This window comes from Apium graveolens, chromosome 8 (genome assembly GCF_009905375.1).
Source record: "Apium graveolens cultivar Ventura chromosome 8, ASM990537v1, whole genome shotgun sequence".
NCBI lineage: Eukaryota > Viridiplantae > Streptophyta > Magnoliopsida > Apiales > Apiaceae > Apium > Apium graveolens.
The window spans coordinates 265159689-265183000 of NC_133654.1; the positions used below are offsets into that span (position 1 = coordinate 265159689).

At 37.9% G+C, this 23312-nt stretch overlaps 3 protein-coding genes across 3 annotated transcripts; all 3 read right to left on the reverse strand.

The window, feature by feature from the left end:
- Nucleotides 1-433: 433 nt before the first annotated feature.
- LOC141677043 (uncharacterized) lies at nucleotides 434-2716 on the reverse strand. The gene is made up of 2 exons (XM_074482776.1): nucleotides 897-2716; nucleotides 434-785 (listed from the first exon to the last, which is right to left on the reverse strand). The coding sequence occupies exons 1-2, from the start codon at nucleotides 2707-2709 to the stop codon at nucleotides 451-453; spliced, it is 2148 nt and encodes a 715-aa protein (XP_074338877.1). The 5' UTR covers nucleotides 2710-2716; the 3' UTR covers nucleotides 434-450.
- Nucleotides 2717-15617: 12901 nt separating this feature from the next.
- Nucleotides 15618-19234, reverse strand: LOC141680927 (uncharacterized). Its single transcript, XM_074487011.1, has 4 exons — nucleotides 18918-19234; nucleotides 16596-18828; nucleotides 16143-16511; nucleotides 15618-16028 (listed from the first exon to the last, which is right to left on the reverse strand). Exons 1-4 carry the CDS (start codon nucleotides 19232-19234, stop codon nucleotides 15618-15620), a joined length of 3330 nt encoding a protein of 1109 aa, XP_074343112.1.
- Nucleotides 19235-20486: 1252 nt separating this feature from the next.
- On the reverse strand, nucleotides 20487-23211 carry LOC141680928 (MDIS1-interacting receptor like kinase 2-like). The gene is made up of 4 exons (XM_074487012.1): nucleotides 23143-23211; nucleotides 22977-22987; nucleotides 20972-22602; nucleotides 20487-20851 (listed from the first exon to the last, which is right to left on the reverse strand). The coding sequence occupies exons 1-4, from the start codon at nucleotides 23209-23211 to the stop codon at nucleotides 20487-20489; spliced, it is 2076 nt and encodes a 691-aa protein (XP_074343113.1).
- Nucleotides 23212-23312: the final 101 nt, after the last annotated feature.

The following is a 23312-nucleotide window of genomic DNA, read 5'->3' on the forward strand; positions in this document are numbered from 1 at the left end:
TTATTACAATTGAAGAAGTTCTGGAGTTGCTAATCCTTATAATGGAGGCTGTTAAGTTATTACTAGGTGTGCTAGAGATTCTATTGGATCTTGATGAGCTGAAGGGATGTGATGGTGTAATTGATGGTAAAGTTTTCTCCTTTTTGCAATTTAATTTATGTTGTAATATATCATGTATCGTAGTAATGTCTAATGTGAATTGGGCTTATGTTGAGATCTGCAAGTCCAAACGAATAGTGCTTTTTAATAGTGAATGAAAGCCTTTATTTGAGTTGAAAACCCAATACTTTGTAACTGAATGGAAAAACGTAGAGTATGTGGTCTTCTAACGCTCACCAGAGTTCTTAGATTTGCTGCAGAATATACGAAATTACGACACAAACAGAAGTTGGAAACAAATCACATTACTTGTTGCCAGGATTTCAATTACTACATAATCAACTGAACCTGTTAAAGTGGAGTTGTATAAATAGAGTTTGCAGATAGATTTGGAGCTTGTGAAAACTTCTGAGACACACTAATCATAGATGGCCGGAAGTTGGGATTTGAGCTTAGACATGCCAATGCTTGTCTCAGAACAAGAATAATGTCAAGTTCTTGCTGTCTTGTTGGACGCGGGAGACGTGTGTCCAGTACATCACTCAGCATTCGATTTTGAGTGGATTGAGGTGTTGTGAATGATGACAGGAGGTCTCCTGGATGGCTTCCCATCATGATTTCTAGTGCTATCACTCCGAAACTATACACATCACATTTTTCAGTCACCGCCATCGTGTATGCAAGTTCTGGAGAGTCCAAAATTAGAACACATTAAAAGATTTCCCTACATAATATATACCGTTGACAAAAAAGTATTAAAAGTAAAATCTTGTAACACGTTGCCAAGAGAAGATAACCTGGAGCAATGTAACCACAAGTTCCCGCAACCATTGTTTGATTGGATGAATCCGGGTCCAGCAACCTTGAGGCACCAAAATCAGCAACAAATCCCTCCAGTTTGGAGTTTAATAGTATGTTGTTACTTGATATGTCTCGATGAATGATAGGCGGGCTGCAGTCATAGTGCATGTACGATAAAGCATGTGCAACACCTTTCACAATGTTCACCCTCTTACTCCAATCCAGTTCCACTGCGTGATTGTCATCTCTCAGCGCACAGAATAAACTCCCCTTCTCCATATACTCATAAATAAGAAACATGCATCGGTTGTGCAAGCAGAAACCGTAGAGCTTGACGATATTCTTGTGTCTTAGATTTGACAAGACGTGGACCTCATTCCTAAAGCTTCTGTCAAAATTTGGATCCTCGGCTTCCAAGCGGTGAAGTTTCTTAAGTGCAACAGTGTTTCCTTTTGGCAACCTAGCTTCGTATACACTACCATAGCCGCCAGTTCCTATGCAGAAACTGTTGTCAAAATTATTTGTTGCTTTTATAATGTCCTCATATGCAAGGTTTCCATCAAAGTTCAGTACTGAAAAAATATCACCAGTCTGCACAATCATCGTGTCATGTTTTACTCTAGGTTTCTTCCGAAAAAAGAACACAGAGGCTAGTATCAATATGAAAAGGCCGATGGTAATAGGAAGAGCTATGCAAAGGACAAGGGAGACCGACATTCTTCGGTGCGAGTTCACTTCACCACCATTTAAACTATTATCACATGACTGGTGCTCATATGGATGGATGGTGGGTGGGAGTCTGCCAGAAAGATGGTTGTTGGACAGGTTCAACTGAAAGAGATATTCCAAACAACGAAAATTATTTGGTATGCTTCCGGTCAAATTGTTATTATCCAAACTCAATGTGTTCAAAGAATGGCAATTTCCAAGTTCTTTTGGAATGTCTCCGCTAAGTAAATTTCTTGAGAGGCTCAGGTCTTGTAGACTGTCGCACTTAAAAACAGGTATGGAGCCGGTGAGAGAATTATAAGACACATCAAGTGCTTTGAGATGAGTGAGATTAGCATCCTTGAAATCTAAAGAGCCACTAAATTGATTAGAAAGAAGGAACATATATTGGAGTTTGGTCAAGGAGCCTAAAGCTGATGGGATTGTCCCAGTGAGTCTGTTATCCTGAAGGTATAAACCTTCCAAATTACTCAGGTTTCCAAGTTCATTAGGAATGGAACCATTGAGATAATTGTGAGAAAGATATAAAAAAGCCAAATTAGTCAGGTTTCCTAGTTCTGAGGGAATGAACCCGGTGATCAGCTCATTATAAGATACATCAAGAAACTGTAGATAAGTGAGATTACCCAGGGAAGATGGTAACTTACCAGTAAAATAGTTTCCTCTAAGTGAGAGATATTTGAGCTTTGAAAGCATTCCAATTTGGTAAGGTATGCTTCCATTAAGCTCACAGTCGGAAAGATCAAGTGTTTGGAGGTCTGGGAAGGATGAGAAGTTGAGTTTTCCAAGCTCACCCCCTATCTCATAATGTGTCAAATAATAATTTCCCACACCATCATGTACTGTGAAATAATTGATATGTATAGAAACGACTCTACCTTCCTCACAGCGAATGCCATACCAACTGCAGTGCTGCTGGTTTGAATCAAACGGAATATGATTCCCCCACCATCCCGTACTGACAAGAGCTTCTTTTTCGCTGTTATAAAATGATCTCGATGAATTCGTTGTGTTGTCAGCCAGAGCTAAGCAAACAAATAGGAGTAAGAGTGTGTAAATAATGCAGGAGAGTGAAGCCATGCTTTGTTACACAGACCACTTCTTCAACACTTATATTGTGTAGTATTAATATTTTCTTTATACTACACTTTGTTAAACCACAGTGTATCAACCACTAATTCTGAATAGTCTATTGTTTATGTCAGTCAATTATGATAAAGTCTGGGAATGAGTCTTCCACTGCATAAAGCAATATTAATTATAAATGTTTCATATTCAGATTTGTCATTCTTCTCCTAACTTTTCAGCAGGCCTTTAAAAAATTATAAAAGTTTCTCCATAAAAATTATACTAATTTAGAAGGTTGTTTCCGAGAATCTACCCAGGGTCCCTGAGCAAGAAATTCTAATTCAATAATTTCAGGCTCTTGGATTTTAGCAGCTTTTCATTTTAATATAAAGTGAAAATTTGTGAAATTTTTAAGAAACATAATGAAATGTGGAAACACTTAAAATTCCACTATAAGCTATTGAGGTTGGAGTGTTGTTGAAAATACGAAGAAGATGTATAAGAAGCTTAATGGAATGTTTCCACGTCGAAGGAATGTGCGTGATATTGAGTTAGAAGTGTTAAGAAGACAAGTAGAGCAACTGCAGGAGCAACTTGCCCAAAGAGAAGGAAGAAGGCATAACATGCAACCATAACTCTGAAAATGGCTCATCAACACCTAGACGGCGTCATAGGGAATTCAACAATTTTCAAGGTGCTTACAATGTTAAAATCACAATTTCAGATTTTGAAGAAAGTAACCATCCAGATGAATTTATTGATTGGCTTAATACAGTGGAAAGAGTTTTTTATTACAATGATGTGCATGATCGACAAAATTCATAAGTCATGGGTTTAAGATTTGAATCCTTCACCTGGTACACTCTACCATACAGCTTCAGTCCATTCAACAGCTTTTGGAATCTATTGAATGTGTCATTTAAAGATTCATTTTCTTCAAAATGAAAATACTCATACTGTTGAATGAGAAGCTGCATTTTGTTCTCTCTTACTTGTTCTGTACCTTCACACAGTAGCTAAACTGTGTCCCAAACCTCTTTGGCAGTTGTACAATTTATCACATTATCAAACATATCCTTGTCTAGACCATTAAACAAAATGTTCATAGCCTTCTTATCCTTGTGGACTTCTTCTGTGTCTTCCATTGTCCATTCTGCTCTAGGTTTTGGAATGGATTGGCCAACAGCAACTGTGGCTGTAGCAACTGTGGCTACTTTGTGGGGAATGTGAGGACCATTCTCAATGCAGTTTACATAACCTTCATCTTGGGAGAGAAGATGAAGGTGCATTTTCACCTTCCAGTGGTGATAACTGTCTTTGTCAAGAACTGGGATCTTTACTCCAATATCCTTCTTACTCATCTTTGTTAGTTTCCAAGATCTTTAAACTCTTTGTGTGTCAAGAGCTTGCTCTGATACCAATTGTTATTCCTAGTAGACTAACAATGAGATTTACAGAAGGGGGGTTGAATGTAAATCTCAAAACTTTTTCAAGTTTTGAGCAGTTTCAAAGACTATGTGTTTAGATAATCAAGTGTGTGTGAATTGCTTTAAGCTAATGCAAACAGATATATATTCAAACACAAATGTAAAGAACACAACAGACTTAAAAACTTTTCTGGTGGATTTGTTGTTCCACCAGAGATGGTATTTCAGAAAATCTGTGATTCAAGAAATTGATCACAACTGCGTCCTAGTACAAACTAGATAATTTTCTCTCAAGATTTTTCTAAACAGCTCTGGAAAATTCTTATCTAATTACTAGCTGCAACTTGGTTTATATACTACCAAGCTTTTACAAGTGTAGACAAAGATAAAAGTACAATAAAAAATAAGTTCTCCACTTATTTCTACTCCATTTCTATCCAGTACATTATTGGAATATCTGTTGAATATTGCCCTTCTGTACCAGAGTAGAACGGCTGCTTTTTCTGATGTTCCTGAAATAGGCTACCGCATTCCAGTTGTCTCTGTCAACCCATGTTCCTCTGTCTGCTTTGTCAACTGTTACTATCAACTGCTATTTAACAGAACATCCGTTGAAGCCTTCATCCGTTGATGACTTTATCCGTTGATGTACTAACAGTTGAAGCTCTATCCGTTGATGCACTCATCCGTTGAAGGATGTTATCCGTTGAAGCTTTAGAGACATCCGTTGAAGTTTTGTTTCTTATCCGTTGAAGGTCTTTAAGTTATCAGTTGATACCACTTCATTTATACAAAATTACAAGGCATGAAATATTTACAATTGTCCTTCCTATTTGCATATCCTCTAGTAGTCAACATGACTTATAATTTCCCACAACTTCTAAGAATTATATCTCAAATACAGAGACTGAAATGTGCTACGAAACTAGACTTATTTCTAAGTAAAGCTACATCATCAACGGATAGCCAAAGTGGTCTTATCCGTTGAGGCTACAAACACTAGACTTCTACTTAAGTGTTTTGTTAAACATATCATCAAACTAATGCACATATATTCCTAACACAAATTTTCTTAAACTTTCTATTGCAGTGCTTTCACCGATTCGAATGTAATCATCTAATGAATCTGCAGGTACTCCATACGCAATCATTCTCAATGCAGCAGTTATTTTCTGGAGTGACGATAGTCCTGGAACTCCAGCTGCATTACACTTTTGAACAAAGGATTGTGTGACTCTACTGCTGCTTGTATTCGGATGAATAATGATCATCTCATACGAAATCTTCTTCGAAAAATGTAATCCGGATATGTAGGATCATCACTAAAGTAGTCACAGTATATGAGTTGATGACCTACTGTCCTGTTACGATTGATGACACGATGATTGAAAACAGACCCGCCATGGCGTACAATGTTATTATTTCTCGTCCGATTAAGTTGTGCCCATGTAGCTGCAAGAATGTCGATTTCTTCATCTTCCTCTTCTTCTTCTTGAATTAAATATTCAACTATTTCTTGAGGATCCATTAGAATCAATGAGAGATAGAGAGATATTTTCAGGATAATTCAGTGTTATTTAGAAGAGAAAAGGTTTGAAAATAGAGCTGTTATAAAATTGCAGGTTCAAATATGAATTGTAGGTGACCGTTGTTAGAAATAGAATAAAGAAAGAGAAACAAGAAAATTCTGAGGAGGTTGTTGGAGAAAGCCCAAATAAATTGACTTAGGAGCCCATTTAATATTAGTTAAACTGAGGAGCCTGTTTAGCAACACTTGGAGTTGCTCTAATAGTGTGTAGATAATAATGCAGGAGGACCAGATGCACTATCATCCGAGCATATTACTAGTTATATACATTAACATCAAAATTTAAAAAATAAGATTTAAAATAAATTAAAATGAGTATGAAATTAAGAATTTGAATAAGTACAGTATTTTTAAATGAAGCATGCACCTTTTTTGCACGGTTTTTACATACCTTTTGCACAATTCTTGCTCATGCTTTGCACAAATTTTATGCATACCTTCAAATTATTCCACAAATTCTCTTACATGATTTTATATTATGTGTAACAATATATGCTAGTTCGTGAGAATGGTTATTATAAATTAGTAAGACATAATACAATTTATTCGATTTCGTCCGAATACAAGCTTCAAGGGTATATATAAAAGTGTCGTATATACTTTTAATTTTCGGTATACGTGAACACACACTTTCCCTAACCTGAAAAGTCAATATAATGATCAAATTTAGAATGCATAATTTTAGTACAAATATTCATCACAAAAAATCACGCTTCCAGTTTTTTTTCTTTACTTTGGAAGTAAAGGTTCATCACAAATGATGCGTGAACTAGATGATCTTCAGTAAGATAACACATACCTCCATTCTGAATGATATTGCAATTAACAAATTGGCATGCATAATTTATATTATTTTATAGCATGTCCGGGGTGTTCCTGGTTTGAATACTTAATCAATTTATATTATTTGTGTTCTCTTACTTAAAACATGTACTAGTTTAGTAATTTTCTTTTATTACGGTGAAATTAAATTTATATTTTAAGATAAATCGTGCATAAGGAACAAAGGAAATTAAAATATGCAAATTAATAGGAAATTAAAATATAATTTTTGACATGAATTTAAAAATATTACCTGGTTAGTGAGCAGAGGAGCCTGTCTAATAGTGCATTTGGTCCTCCTTCCAATAAGCCAGCCACCTAAAATTTAATACAGGAGATTGTCAATAGAAAAACTTGTAAACAACCAATACAGGAGATTGTCAAAGGATTAGGTAGACCGGCTTTAATCGTTGGGAGGTCAAATCATCGCATGTGTCGTGGACATATAGATTGGTGGTGGGTGGGAGTTTGCCAGAAAGATGGTTGTTGGACAGGTTCAACTGAGTTAGATATTCCAAACAACGAAAATTATTAGGTATGCTTCCGGTCAAATAACATGTTCAATCTCAATTTTCTTATTAAATAACAATTCCCGAGTTCATTTAAAATGTTTCCACTTAGCAAATTGTTTGAGAGGCTCAGGTATTGTAGACTGCTGCACTTAGAAGCAGGTACGGAGCAAGTGAGAGAATTACGAGACACATCAAGTGTTACTAGAGGAGTGAGATTAGCATCATGTAAATCAAAAGAGCCACTTAATTGATTAGCACTAAGGGACATATTTTTGAGTTTGGTCAAGGAGCCTAAAGCTGAAGGTATAAATCTTCCAAATTACTCAGGTTTCCTAATTCGCTGGGAATGGAATCACTGGAAATTGAATTGTTATTACAAAGCAAAAATAAAAAGTGTTCATAGAAAAAAGAGTTTTTCATTTTATACGGAAATAAGAAACTGATAGAATGAAGAAGATTATAATCTAAGAAGATGAAGATGACGATTCATTACTAAAAGGATGAATTGTTTGTTACATTTCTTAGAGAGTTAAAAATGAAATGATGATGTTACATTCTCTAAATATACAGATATGTGACACCCTACATCAGCTGTCACTAACTAACTTTTCTTCTATGTGGGATGTTTAGCTGATGTTATATGCTGATCTTGCTGACTCAGCTGAATAGTCTCACCATCCCCCTTCAAGCAAGGCAGTGAGAAAAGATTAAACACTCCGAGCTTGGACAATAAAGCACGCATAGGATAGGCAGGAATGGCTCTAGTTAACAAATCCGCATGTTGTTCTTTAGAGGCAAGATAAGCAGTGGTTACAAGACCCTTCTGAAGTTTTTCACGCACCAAATGACAATAATTTCAATATATTTGGTGCGTTCGTGAAAAACAGGGTTGGCTGTAATATACATGGCAGAACGGTTATCACAAAATAATGTCACAAGAGCTAAGGTGGAGACCCCCAGTTCAGTAAAGAGATTAAGCAACCAAGTGATTTCGCAGCAAATATCAGCAATAGCACGGTACTCAGCTTCAACTGAGGAACGGGAGACGGTGCTTTGCTTCTTAGATTTTCAGGAGAGCAACGAGCTACCCAAGGTGACACAGTAACCAGTTAATATTTGACAAGAAAGGGGATAACAACCCCAATCTGCATCAGCTTAAGCCACAAGTTGAAGAGAACTGGTGGCAGAAAGAAGAATACCTTGACCCAGAGTATGTTTAAGGTATCGAACAACCTTAAATGCAGCATCCAAATGACAATGACGAGGAGAAGACAAAAACTGAGAAAGTACATGAACTGCATACGAGAGATCAAGCCTAGTGATTGTTAAGTAAATCAGACGACCCACAAGAGGACGGTATGGAGCAGGATTGATCAAAAATGGAGAAGTAATATTACTCAACAAAGTATGATTTTGATCAATAGGGACAGTTGCAATCTTGGCATGTTCAAACTCAACATCTTTAATACTAATATCCAGTGTATATTTGTGTTGATTGAGATATATACCTTTATTTGAACGAGCGGCTTCAATATCCAAGAAATACTTGATAGGACCAAGGTCCTTGATTTTAAAATGACCAGCAAGATGAGACTTAATACTAGAGATAACATTCTGATCATTACCCACCACCAGGATATCATCAACATAAACGAGAATAGCCAAAAAACTGGTAGAAATATCCAAGACAAAGAGACTGTGATCAGAACTTGCCTGCTTAAAACCATACGCAAGAAGAACAACTTTGAATTTAATAAACCATTTTCTGGGTGATTGTTTGAGTCCGTATAAGGACTTAACTAACTTGCAGACAAGAGGGATAGAGGAGGAATAGGTAGCAAATTCAGTAGGTAAGCTAAACCCCTGAGGTAAGGACATGTACACCTCTTCCTCTAACTCACCATATAAAAAAGCATTGGTCACATCAAGTTGTGTCACTGACCAGTTGTTAACAACTGCTAGAGACAACATGACACGTAGACATTTTTGCCACGGGTGCAAACGTCTCAAAATAATCAAGGCCCTCTTTTTGAGTAAAACCCCGAGCCACCAAACGTGCCTTATAACGCTCAACTGTACCATCTTGATTAAATTTTTCCTTGTACAACCATTTACAGCTAACAACACGTTTACCAGAAGGGAGTGGCATAACTCGCCAAGTTTGATTGGCTTCTAATGCATCCAACTCAATGGCCATAGCCTCACACCAAACAGAGTGTTGACATGCAATCTTATACGAAGTGGGTTCAGGAACATGTGTGATATTAGTTATAAATGACTTATATGAGGAATTAAAAACAGATGAAGGAAGTAAGGTAGTCAAAGTATTGACAGAAGTATGTAATGTGAAAGGGAGACCCACAAAGTCTTTAAATTTTGTGGGTACAATTTTAGCACGAGTACTGTGTCTAGGAATAGGTTGACAAACTGCATCAGATGTAGAAATAGGAGAAGGAGATGACCGGCTAATAGAAGAGAGAGTAGATGAAGGTCTGATGGGTGAATTATCAGTAGAAATTATGTCAGACAGAGTAGGTGAGGAAGATGAATCAAGCAAGGTTTCACAAAATGGATCATCAACAAAAGTAGTAGAATGATTAAACAAGTGAATTGGGACTGGAGTGCTAACCATAGACTGAAAAGGGAAAATACTTTCACAAAAAATGAACATCACGGGTAGTGAAGACTCGTTTTGTTTCAAGATCCATAACCTTATAAGCCTTCTGAGCAAAAGGGTAGCCTAGAAATAGGCATTTGGACGCCCTAGTAGAAAATTTATCTTTATGAGGGCTGATGTTTGTAGCATAACATAAAGATCCAAATATTCGTAAATGCTCATATGAAGGAGGTTTAGAAAATAAGGCTTGATAAGGAGAAATACCATTTAAAGTAGCTAAAGGAGTTCGATTGAGTAAGTAAGTTGCAGTGAGAATGCAATCACCCCAAAAAGTGACAGGGAGTGATGCTTGAATTTGTAAAGCATGAGCAGTATTAACGAGGGTTTTGTGTTTATGCTCCACAATACCATTTTGTTGTGGAGTATATGTGCACAACTTTTTTGATGAATGATACCATGAGCAGACAAATACTGTTGAAACTCATTACTTAGAAATTCAGACCCATTATCTGTGCGAAGTGTTTGAACAGAGCAATGAAATTGTTTCAACACATAGGCAAAAAAATGCATAACCAACTAAGAAACTTGGCTCTTGTCAGAAAATAAGAAAACCCAAGTTGCCCTTGACATATCCTCAGCTATAGTAAGAAAATAAGTACAATTTCCATGTGTTTTATGACGATAGGGCCCCCAAACGTCAGCATGAACAAGCTGAAATAGAATAGTGCTAATAGAAGTACTAATATGAAATTATAAATGAGATTGCTTAGAAAGGTGACAAGTATCACAAGTTTGAAATTGAACAAAATTATGATACATATGGCTAGGTAGATACTTCATGGAAGAACTAGGATGATGACCTAATCGATTATGCCACAAATTGGCATTTACAACAGCACTTACTGAGTTACAAGTTTGTTTATGAAGATTATAAGAAAAAAGGCTGTTGCTCAGTTGTAATAACTGGATGATGAAGAAGATATAGGCCGTTTTGAAGTTCACCAATCTCTGTGGTCCCCTTCAAGATATGGTCCTGAAGATAAGAAGCATTTTTAGTAAAAAATGCAGTGCAATCTGAAGTAATAGTGAGTTTGGGAATTGACAGGAGGTTATTACTGAAACTTGGAACATACAAGACATCTGTGAGGACTATATTTGAGTGCATATGAACAGTGCCAATATGTGTAACAGTGGTGGTGTGACCATTTGGTAAATGTAAGATGGAGTTAATAGTATGCACATTAGTGAGCAAATGCATATGTGGGGTTTATATGATCAGTTGCCCCGGAGTCTAGTATCCACATATCAGAACTCAGATATTACTACTATTGGCATGACAGACAAAATGAAGCACATTACCAACCGTGCGAGTGGTATGAGATGTTGAAGGAACCCATTGAAAATTTGTGCTAGCATTGTTGGAGGAGACAGTTGAGGCCATTTCCTTAATTTCAGTTTGAATCATTGTCATGAGCTGTTGACATTGAACTGTAGTAAAGCTTCCTGCAGGCTCAGTATTAGAGATGCTGCCAGAATTTTCTGCAGTAACATTATACACATGAAAGGTCTTAGAGTGAATCTTTGGCTTTGGCTTGGGTTTGCAATGTAGCCCAAGGAGGATATCCATGGACACAGAAACATTTCACTTTTGTGTGCCCAGTCAAATGACACACTTCACAGAGATGACAGAGGTGTCAACACCAGACTTTCTAGAATTGTTGTTCTGTTTCTCAAACTTATTCTGAAATTGAGAATTAGTAGATGATCGATGAGTATCACTATATTTCACAGACAAAACCACACTTTCAGATGTATGAGAATTAGAGCCACTTTCTATCTGATTCTCCTCCTGCATTAGCAAATTGTATGTTGTACTCAGACTGGGAATGGGGGTCATCATTAGCAAGTGTCCTCTAATTGCAGTATATTGTTCTCCCAATCACATAAGAAACTGTTACAATTTTAAACTCTTAATATAATTCTCCAATTTATCATTATTAGCACAAGTACATTTGCCACAGTCACACCTAGGTATAGCAGCAAGGGCATCCAATTCATCATTTAGACTTCTCAACTTTGTGAAGTAAGGGCTCTGTTAAGGTAAGCGTAATCAAGATCATACCTAGATGATCAAGATAATACGGATGATTTGCATCAATGATTGTACTTGTAGTGTTACCGGTAGTTACAGTCAAGTATGATGATGAAGTAGCCATTGCAATTAACAGAATTGACTCGTAATTGATATCTGAATTAACACTGATGAGTGATGATAACCATTAATTCTCAATTAATGATGATAACAATTGATGAATACCAACAACAACAATGAAGATTGATCAACGATCAAAAGAAAAACGAAGATGAATACTCGTAATTATATGATTAGCAGCGGAGTATCAATAATATTAACAGAGATCTATGCTCTGATACCATGACAAAATGAAGAAGATTAAAATCTAAGAAGATGAAGATGACGATTCATTACTAAAAAAGATGAATTGTTTGTTACATTGCTTAGAGAGTTGAAAATGAAATGATGATGCTACATTGTCTAAATATACAGATATGTGACACCCTACACCAACTATCACTAACTAACTTTTCTTCTAGAACATCTATGTGGCATGTTCAGCTGATGTCACATGCTGATCTTGCTGACTCAGCTGAATAGTCTCATCAGAGACGCGTAAAGTAAAGTGTTCTTCATTCTTCCCTTAATAAAGAAAAAGCAGTTGTTTGAATCTCTCAGTCCTATATCTTCATTATTGTAGGGTAATTATTGTGAGAAAGATAAAATATTAAAAAGTAACAGCACAATGAAGAAAAATAAAAATTATAGAAGAAACCATAGACCAACTTCACTTGACCATTTTCCACATTCGGGTAGGACTCAAAGAGAAGAAGCTGTTTCTTGGAAACTTAGCAGAAATAGCACTGCGACATGCTGGTAGGGCTCAAAGTGCGAACGCAAAACTTTGTAAATTTGGACATGTAACATTTGTGTTTGTCGCTCATTCATCTCAATCTTGTGAAACTTTAGCAAAAACAATTCGGAAGAACAGTTGAAAAGGATGATTCATTGATCATGTCGCATAAATTAGGAGGTTCAATCTCCAGCATACTTCTTCCAGACTTGTTCTTCACTATCATCCACAAGTCTTGTAGCTGAATAATTAAAATGACTTTGATGTTGTTATCCCCATACTGCATATTAAAGAAATATCAGAGTGCAAGTCGGTCTTTCCAACTTTAATGCAATGCAATTTTTGACATTCATACTAACATTGCTATCCTACTATTCCTGTCTAGTTGGTCTTCATAATACGAGGACATCAAAGATTGTTCTTTAATCTAAAATTGAGTAGTCATTTGAGATTGATCAAGGTGATTCTCCGAGAAAAGTTACCTGAATACCTCTAAAGTGTAGGATAAATAATATTGATGAAATTTATAGAATAACTATGGACATTTGATTTCATTGTAAAATGTAACCAAAATGAATTTGTCGATTTCTCTGTAGTATGAAGATTAATATTTTTGACAGTTCACTAAACAGTGTGATTATTCCCTGAGTAAATTACACGGGTGTGGCTGTGATTTACACGTATTTTCAAAAAAATGGCCGGATTTTCAAATTCACGGAAAGGTGGTTGAATTTTCTTTGCGCCTTTCAAATACGTGTCTGCCGTCAAGTGTAGCCTAACGGTTCTAACGGAGCAAAGGGCATTTTCGGATTTTTATATTTATAATAATTATAATCTTTATACATTTAATTATCATCATCTTCTCCCCTTTTTTCCTCTCTGGTTTCTGCCATATCCTCTCTTCATATTTCATCTTTTAATTATCATCAACGTCATCTTCTTTAATTATAGATTTCATCTTTTAATTATCATCAACGTCATCTTCTTTAATTATACTCACCAACGCCATCAACGCCATCGTCATCAACGCCGCTGGTAGCTTCACCCTCCTTCCTGCCACGAATACATACAAGAAACGCACACACCAACTCAACACAATCCTTCCTACCTCTTAATCTCTCTTCCGATCAACCCACACAAAATACACACAGACAACATATGCATTAATACCATCAATATCTCTCTTTCTCAATCTCTAATCATTAAAACCATCAAACCCAACAAAAACCCAGCTTATTTCTCCCCAATTTACAAGTAACATAAACCCCCTTCTCTCTCACTCTCCCTTTCTTCATCTCCAATAAATAACTACCACTTGCCACCACCGTCGTTGCCACCGCGGCCGGTGGTGGCCTCTACTGTGTAACCGGAAACCTATTTTTGTAATAATTTCAGTTAAAGTAAAGATAGAATGAATAACTGAGAAATAACATAATAAAAAACACAATTGAAATGGGATTGATAAACCCTAAGGGTACTGTGAATACAGAAGAGTAAAACGACAAAACAGAGAAAGTAACATTTCTTCCAAGCTGCCCTCTCACTCCCTAGACTTCTCCTTTTATCATTCTTGCTTGGACACGTGTCTGCCTCCCACTGGTTGACTCAATAAACCGTTAGACACAGGATCCAATGATGATACTAACTTACTAACTACGACATCGTTTTAAAATACTAATAAGAACAGATTAAACGACATCGTTTCTTCTATATAATTATTTTACTAAGGCTGGTTACAAATACCCTCCTCTTCAAAAATCCTTGTCCTCAAGGATTGAACTCTGGATATTGTTCCTGTATAGCTGTAGCGTCTTCCCAACTTGCATCTTCAGGAATAGTGTTAGACCACTGAATCAGCCATTGAGGAACAACAGTGTTTTTCTTCTTAATAATCCGGCTTTGCAGCACCTTCACTGGGTAGACGAGAAACTGACCTTCACTGCCCAACCTTGGTAATGCAGTTGACACTGAATATTTAGATCCCACCTTTTTCTTGAGCAAACTGATGTGAAAAACCGGGTGTATCTTGCTCCCAGCTGGAAGATCTAGTTTGTAGGCCACATTGCCAACTCTCTCCAACACTTGATATGGCCCAAAGTACTTGTGAGACAACTTCAAATATTTTCTCACTGCTACAGACAATTGTCGATATGGTTGCAGTTTTAAGAATACCCAATCTCCTATTGCCAAGGTGGACTCTCTTCGTTTAGTATCAGCATATTGTTTGTACTTGTTTTGAGCCAATTGTATGGATTCTTTCAATAGATGGTTCATGGCCTCCCTTTGCACTTGAAACTCCTCCACTGAGCCCACTGAAGACCTGCTAGCTGTATTTAAGCACATATGTCTTGGTTTTACTCCATAAAGAGCTTCAAAAGGTGTCATTTTGATTGCGCTATTGTAGGTGCTGTTGTACCACCATTCAGCCAAGGGCAACCAATTGGCCCATTTGTGAGGTCTCTGACTTGCCATAGATCTCAGAAAGTGTTCCACACATCTGTTTAACCTCTCTGTTTGACCATCACTTTGGGGATGGTATGAAGTACTCATATTGAGTTTAGTACCCACAGATTTAAAAAGTTCCTTCCAGAATTGGCTTGTGAATAGCTTGTCCCTGTCAGACACTATAGAGCAAGGCATGCCGTGTAGTCTATACACATTATCTAAGAACATCTGAGCCACTACAGTTGCAGTGAACGGGTGTGATAGAGCTATGAAATGACCAACCTTAGTAAGCCTATCGACCACGACCATAATGCAATTCTTTGTTCCAGATTGAGGAAGTCCTTCTATGAAGTCCATTGAGATATCTTTCCATATCTGGTCAGGAATAGGAAGGGGTTGTAGTAATCCAGCAGGGTATTGGTTCCCAGTCTTGACCCTCTGACATAGATCACAAGCTTGTACATACTGCACCACCTCTTTTTTCATTGCCGGCCAGTAGAAAAACTGACTGATCTTTTTTAGAGTGGCCTCCTGGCCTGAGTGACCCCCAGTAGGACTATCATGTAATTCTGTAATGATTTGTTATTTGGTGTCTCCAGTATTACCTACATAAATTCTGTCTCCCACCTTGATAAGTCCTTTGCAGTACTGGAATTGAGCATAAGCAGGTTTGTTAGCAACCACTCCCTCCATTACGGTTCTGGCTTCAACATCTTTCTCATAGCTCTGTAGAAGATCATTCAACCAGTTGGGTTGTAGTGTAGTGATTGTTGTGAGTTTTCCTTCACTTGCTTCATCCGGAAGCCTAGATAGCGCATCTGCTACTTTATTATCAGCACCCTTTTTGTAAGAAATCTCGTAGTCGAGTCCCATGAGTTTAGCTAGCCACTTTTGTTGAAGCAGGGTGGAGAGTCTTTGTTCCAATATGTATTTCAAGCTCTGATGGTCAGTCTTGATTATGAAATGATGTCCTTGGAGATAGGTGTACCATTTCTGAGTGGCAAGGACTATGGCCAGTAATTCCTTTTCGTAGGTTGATAATCCTTGATGTTTGTTTGCCAGACCTTTACTAAGAAATGCCAGTGGCCTTCCTTTTTACATTAATACCGCACCAATTCCTGTCCCACTGGCATCTGTCTCAATGGTGAAAGGAAGTGTGTAATCTGGTAAAGCTAACACAGGGGCTGATACCATGCTATTCTTGAGAGTTTGAAATGCTACAGTAGCTTCATTTGTCCAATTAAAGCTACCTTTCTTGAGTAGGTTTGTCAATGGTCTACTCATCTCTCCATAACCCTTTATGAACCTTCTGTAGTAGCCTGTTAGGCCCAGAAATCCTCTCAATTGTTTCAATGATTTAGGAATGGGCCAATTGACCATAACATCGACCTTACTAGGGTAAGTAGAGACTCCCTCCTTGGAAATGATATGCCCCAAGTACTCTAACTTTTGTTGGCCAAACAAACATTTGCTCTTCTTTGCGAATAATTTATGTTATAGCAGTAAATCCAAGACTGTTTGCAGATGCATCAAATGATCTTGCAAGGTGGCACTGTATACCAAAATGTCATCAAAAAACACCAAGACACTCTTCCTTAATTGTTGTTGAAAAACTGAATTCATGAGAGATTGGAAACTGGCTGGGGCGTTAGTGAGCCCAAAAGGCATCACTTTGAACTCGTATAGGCCCTGATGAGTCCTAAATGCTATCTTATAGATGTCCTGTGGAGCCACTCTAATCTGGTGGTATCCAGATCTCAGATCAAGTTTGGTAAACCAACATGCTCCTTGCAACTCATCTAATAGTTTATCAATGATGGGAATAGGATATCTATTCTTGACTGTAGCTTCATTCAATCTCCTGTAATCTATGCACATCCTCCATGTGCCATTTTTTTTCTTAACGAGGATCACTGGTGAGGCAAAAGGGCTGCTACTTTCCTGAATTACTCCACTGTTAAGCATTTCCTTAACTTGTCTCTCTATTTCAGCTTTCTGGATATAAGGTACTCTATAGCACCTTTGGTTAATTGGTTGGGTGCCTTCCAACAATGGTATCTGGTGGTCTTGTTGTCTGACAGGCGGTAGCCCCTCTGGTTCAGCAAACACAGCATTATAAGAATTAAGTAATTCTTGTATCTGGTGTGGTACCTGACAGCTTGAAGGCTGGTCTGAAATCTGAGGTTCAGCAGTCAGCATACATATATAGCCCTGTGTAGCCCCCTTGGAGTTTTTCAACAGCTTACTCAATTGTTTGCCAGATATAGTGTGTAAGGAGCCAGTGGTTGTGTCACCTTGGAGAGTAATTGGTACTCCTTCCTTTACCAATGTGATTCTAAGTTCTGCATAATCCAAGGTAATAGGGTTAAATTGCTTTAACCAGTCGACTCCCAATATGAGATCAGACCCACCAAGGGGAAATAACCTCAAGTCATTTGAGAACTTATGTCCCTGAATAGTAAATTCGAGTTTCTTACAAATAGAGTCGACTATTATTCTTGATCCATCTGCCACTGATACAATGAGTGGTAGTACCACTTCTGCAATGAGGCCTAGCTGCTTCACCAGACCAGAATCAATAAAAGAATGAGTTGACCCACTGTCAATAAGTATACTAATTCTCTTACCTTTCAGCACCCCTTGTAGCCTAATGGTACCAATTGACCTATTGCCTGAGAGAGCATTAACAGAAATTTCTCCTGGTGATTCCTCCTGTGCTAATAACTGCTCCATTTCTCCCACTACTTCCTCAACCTCTGAGCAGTCGATTTCCTCAGATTCTTCTCCAAACATAGAGTAGAGTTTGGCCTTACAATTTTGCCCAGGGTGATAGGGGTCATCACAATGAAAGCATTGACCCTTCTCTCTCCTTTCTAAGATTTCCTTGCTGGTTAAGGTGGATCTAGATTTTGTGATTCCTTTGGCCACTGGTTTGACAAATGCTGATGAATAGCCAGAAGGTAGTGTACGGGTTTCATGTTTGGCTTGGATAGCAGTACTAGAATTAGTGGCATTAGTTTTGAAGGTTAGTTGTGGTCTAGAGGTTTTGGACTCCTCTTGTTTAGCCAGAAAAACAGCATCCACCAGTGAGTGAGGCCTGAACATTCGCACAGACGCTTTAATGTGGTCCTTGAGACCACTTAAGAAACTTGAGACAAAGTATTCCTCTGTAAACCCCCGATTCTTGTGTAATACCATTGCTCGAAGTTCTTCAAAACGATCTTCGTAATCGGCAACAGTAGAAGTTTGTTTAAGCTTATTGAACAATTCTTGGACGTCCATTCCATCCGGGTTTTCAAACCGAGCAATTACATCAGCTATAAACAGCTTCCAATTTACCACTCCTTTACTAGCTTGATAGTACCTGAACCATATACTGGCTTTACCTTCAAAGTGAAGTCCGGCTAATTTCATTTTTCGTATATCATCCACCGGAATAAACTCGAAATATTGTTCAGATCGAATGACCCAACCCTTAGGATCACTCCCATCAAATTTTGGAAACTCGATTTTGGGGTTAATGTGAAAATTAGAAAACCCATTGTGACCATGAGGGCTTGGTGGTGTGTATCCGGTGAAGGGTGGTGGTATATGAGTTTGATTAGTGTAATTATTGAATGGAGGTGGAATAACGATTTGGTGGGGAGTGGGTGTAATGAGTGGGTTTGTAACAGTCGAGTAGACAGTGCTATTGGTCGGTAAGGGAGTAGTGTATCCCATAGAGGAACTAGTGAATAGACCTTGAGTGGGTGGTGGGTAAAGTGGTGGAGGAAGGTGGACATGGTGGGTATTACTGTGTGCAACAGGAATAGTAGTCGGAATCAAAGGAGTAGCCGTATTAGGTATGAATATAGAATGAGTAGGAGTGAAGGACGATTGTACCTCTGGAAGTAAGGTAGAACCTCTAGTTGATGCTTCACCAGTGTTGCTTCCCCCATAGTTTGTAATTCTGGTCCCCTTTCTTTATGTTGGCTCTGCATACCCATCAAGAGGTGTTTAATCTCCTGGAAGCTGGTATCAAGCTTATCCATCCGTACCCCCACAACATCTAACCTTTTGTCCATTTTCAACCCCATATCAGTGAACTGTTGAGTAACCTCCGCTCTCGTTTTAGTGAGACCGTCATGTAACTCTGTGAGTTTACCTTCATGGGTGCTTAACCGTGTGTCCAGATCTCGAATACGAGTGCCCTCCGCCATGTTTATTGCCAAGGAAAGATTGGCTCTGATACCACTTGTAACCGGAAACCTATTTTTGTAATAATTTCAGTTAAAGTAAAGATAGAATGAATAACTGAGAAATAACAGAATGAAAAACACAATTGAAATGGGATTGATAAACCCTAAGGGTACTGTGAATACAGAAGAGTAAAACGACAAAATAGAGAAAGTAACACTTCTTCCAAGCTGCCCTCTCACTCCCTAGACTTCTCCTTTTATCATTCTTGCTTGGACACGTGTCTGCCTCCCACTGGTTGACTCAATAAACCGTTAGACACAGGATCCAATGATGATACTAACTTACTAACTACGAAATCGTTTTAAAATACTAATAAGAACAGATTAAACGACATCGTTTCTTCTATTTAATTATTTTACTAAGGCTGGTTACATACTGAGACCCCCAAATTCTTCGGTCAACATAAATATCACAAACTCCTCAAATTTCGGATAAAATATATTGTATGTATAGTTTATATGTATTGCTACTGTTGTTAATTAGAGTTTAGTTACGTATACACTAGTATGTTTGAATTTATGATAATTGAAGATTGAGATTATGAACGGGGCAGGGGTTGGGGATTAGGGGAGGGGGTGGGGGTTGGGGTTGAGGATGAGATGATTGTATTGTATTTTTTTTCTTACTCACAAAACTATTTTTACCTTTATACCCTTTCAATTTACGTTTTCTAATTGAGTTAACGGTGTAAACATAACGGTCACGATGGGAGACACGTTTTTGAAAGGCGGAAAGTAAATCTAGCCACCATTTTGTGAATTTGGAAATTCGGCTAATTTTTCGCAAATACGTGTATACCATAGCCACACCCCTGGAATTTACTCTTATTCCCTTGATACAAATTCCAAGTTTACCTGAAATATCAATGCAAAGCGGTGGCAGGGATCAAAATTACCAGGAAATGGTTTGAGAACTTGTGAATGAAGCGATGTGTCCCATGTGATTTCTCAGTTTCAGTCATAGTATGCACAAGATAACAATAAAACCAAATAATTAGCCAAATGCCTAAAGGACCTCAGCAAAATCAGGAAAATCGGAAACTGAGAACAAAAAGGTTTCTCAATAGGATTACAAAAACTTACAGACTAAAAACCAGCAGAATGATTTTCTGAAATATTATTCTTACAAGCACTAGACAATTCTGAATACACAATATAAAGACACCGGTGAGTATTTAAACAAGAATCACGTCAGTTGTCGACTTGCCTTTGGTTACTCCTGAAAATCGACAAAGTTTTCAACAGAAGTGGTATAGATAGAATTTGTGGTCAACAGCTTCTGAGTTTGTGAAAATTCCCGTGACAAAGTAATCATAGATGGCCGGAATTTGGGATTGGAACACAGACATGCGAATACATGTTTCAAAACAAGTAGTATGTCATGTTCTTGCTGCCTTGTGGGAAGGGGGAGGCGTGTGTCCAATAGCTCATTCAGCATCATTTTACTCTCAGTGCATCTGGGAGATTGGAATGAGGAGAGGAAGTCCCCGGGATGGCTTCCCATAATAATTTCTAGGGCCACCACTCCGAAGCTATACACATCACATTTTTCAGTTGCAACCATCGTATATGCAAGCTCTGTACATTAAGAAAATTAAAGCATATTTTAAGGAATCCCCATGCATACCTTATGGTGACAACAAAAAAGAGTTACTTACATGTATAAATTAAAATTGAGGCATGTTAAGAAGTGATAACCTGGAGCAATATAACCGTAAGTGCCTGCAACCATAGTTTGATTGGATGAGTCAGGGTCTAGAAACCTTGATGCGCCAAAGTCAGCGACAAATGCCTCCATTTTAGAGTTCAAAAGTATGTTATTACTTGATATGTCGCGATGAACTATAGGTGGATTGCAGTCATTGTGCATGTAAGATAGAGCATGTGCTATACCTTTCACAATTTCCACCCTCTTACTCCAATCTAATTCCATGGCATGAGCATCATCTCTCAGAGCACAAAATAAACTTCCATTCTCCATATACTCGTAAACTAGAAACATGCATCGATTTTGCAAGCAGAAACCATAGAGCTTCACGATGTTCTTGTGTCTTATATTTGACAAGACCTGCACCTCATTCCTGAAGCTTCTGTCAAAACCTGGGTCCTCGGCTTCCAGTCGATGAAGTTTCTTCAGAGCGACAGTTTTTTTGTTTGACAACCTGGCTTCATATACGCTACCATACCCTCCAGTTCCTATGCAGTATCTAATGTCAAAATTATTTGTTGCTCTTATAATGTCCTCATATGCAAGGTTTCCATCAAAGTTCCAGACAGAAAAAATATCTCCATCTTGTGCAAGCATTTTCTTCTGATTTTCTCTAGTTTTTAGGCGACAAATGAACACAGAGGCTAGTATCATTAAGAAAAGACCAATGGTAATAATAGGAGCAGCTATGGAGAGGACAAGGGACACCGAATGTTTCTGGTGGGAGGTCACATTAGCACCATTTAAACTATTATCACATGTGTGGTGCTCATATGGATGGTGGGTGGGTGGGAGTGTGTCAGAAAGGTGGTTGTCGAAGAGGTCCAAGCGAGTTAAATGTACCAAACAACGCAAGTTATTAGGTATGCTTCCGGTCAAATTGTTACTATGCAAACTCAATGAGTACAAAGAATAGCAATTTCCAAGTTCTTTTGGAATGTCTCCGCTTAGTAAATTGCCTGAGAGGCTCAGGTATTGTAGACCTGTACACTTAAAAACAGGTATGGAGCCGGTGAGAAAATTATAAGACAGGTCAAGTTGTATGAGATTAGTGAGATTAGCATCCTTGAAATCTAAAGTGCCATTAAATTGATTAGCACGAAGGTCCATATATTTGAGTTGGGTCAAGGAGCCTAAAGCTGATGGGATTGTCCCTGTGAGTCTGTTTTCCTGAAGGTATAAATCTTCCAAATTACTCAGATTTCCTAGTTCCAAGGGGATGGAACCCTTGAGATAATTATCTCCAAGATATAAATGAACCAAATTAGTCAGCTTTCCTAGTTCATTGGGAATGAACCCACTGAGGCGATTATAAGATACATCAAGTACCTGTAATTGAGGGAGGTTACCGAGGAAAGAAGGTAACTTACCAGTGAGATAGTTTCCTCTGAGTGAGAGATACGTGAGTTTTGAAAGCATTCCAATCTGGTAAGGTATGCTTCCATTAAGCTTACAGTAGTAAAGATCAAGTTTTTGGAGGTATGGGAAGGAAGAGAAGTTGAGTTTTCCAAGCTCATCTCCTATTAGGTAGTTTCCTAGTTTTATAGAAACGACTCGACCTTCCTCACAGCAAATGCCATACCAGTTGCAGTGCTTTGAGGCGAAGAAAATGATGATGATGCTGATGAGTTAGTTGTGTTTTCAGCCACAGCTGAGCATACAAATAGGAGTATGAGCGTGTAAATAATGCACGAGAATGAAGCCATGTTAGAGGAACTCTAGGAAAGTGAGATTACACAGGTTAGAGGTAGCTGAACACTGAGATTTAACAGATTAAATTTGTAAGGTAAACATTATTATATATGTTAGTCAATAATGATAAAGTATGAGAATGAGTCTTCCACTGCATAAAGCAATATTTTGTAGAATGAATGTAATAGTTAATAGAAATGATGGAAGACCATAGACCAATCCAATTTTCCTGTTTCCGCAGCCTGGTATTGAATAATGCAATTTTCACAGTGTGGTAGGACAAGGTGATTATCGGAAACTTACCTAAAATAGCACTGCAACATGGTAGGGCTCAGAAGCACATATTGATTACACAGTAATAAGACAAAATGAAGTAAAACAAAACGAAGTAAGACAACGTTCATTAAATCTATTACAGTGCTGTTTCATTGCTCTGTTCCAGTGAAAGTCAATGTCTTCACTTTAATACCGGAAATGGCAATGTTTCTTTTGTCCTCAAAACCCTGTCAATGGGCTCCCACATCTCTGTTGCATACATTTGGCGCATATGACTGTAATGTCACTGTCGACTGATATTTGAATCCTTTATCCGTTGAGTACAGGATTATCCGTCGACAGCTTTTTGATTATCCGTTGACA

What these genes read in the sequence shown, in the direction of transcription:
- LOC141680927 (XM_074487011.1), bottom strand. Translation starts at nt 19,234, where the DNA reads ATGGCGGAGGGCACTCGTATTCGAGATCTGGACACACGGTTAAGCACC. An exon ending in GTTCTACCTTACTTCCAGAG is followed by an intron (nt 18,829 to 18,917) that starts GTACAATCGTCC and finishes TGTTGCACACAG; the next exon opens with TAATACCCACCATGTCCACC. An exon ending in GTGGGACAGGAATTGGTGCG is followed by an intron (nt 16,029 to 16,142) that starts GTATTAATGTAA and finishes CTTGCCACTCAG; the next exon opens with AAATGGTACACCTATCTCCA.
- LOC141680928 (XM_074487012.1), bottom strand. Translation starts at nt 23,211, where the DNA reads ATGTATGCAACAGAGATGTGGGAGCCCATTGACAGGGTTTTGAGGACA. An exon ending in TTACGGTTATATTGCTCCAG is followed by an intron (nt 20,852 to 20,971) that starts GTTATCACTTCT and finishes CTTAATGTACAG; the next exon opens with AGCTTGCATATACGATGGTT.
- LOC141677043 (XM_074482776.1), bottom strand. Translation starts at nt 2,709, where the DNA reads ATGGCTTCACTCTCCTGCATTATTTACACACTCTTACTCCTATTTGTT. An exon ending in TTGTGGTTACATTGCTCCAG is followed by an intron (nt 786 to 896) that starts GTTATCTTCTCT and finishes TGGACTCTCCAG; the next exon opens with AACTTGCATACACGATGGCG.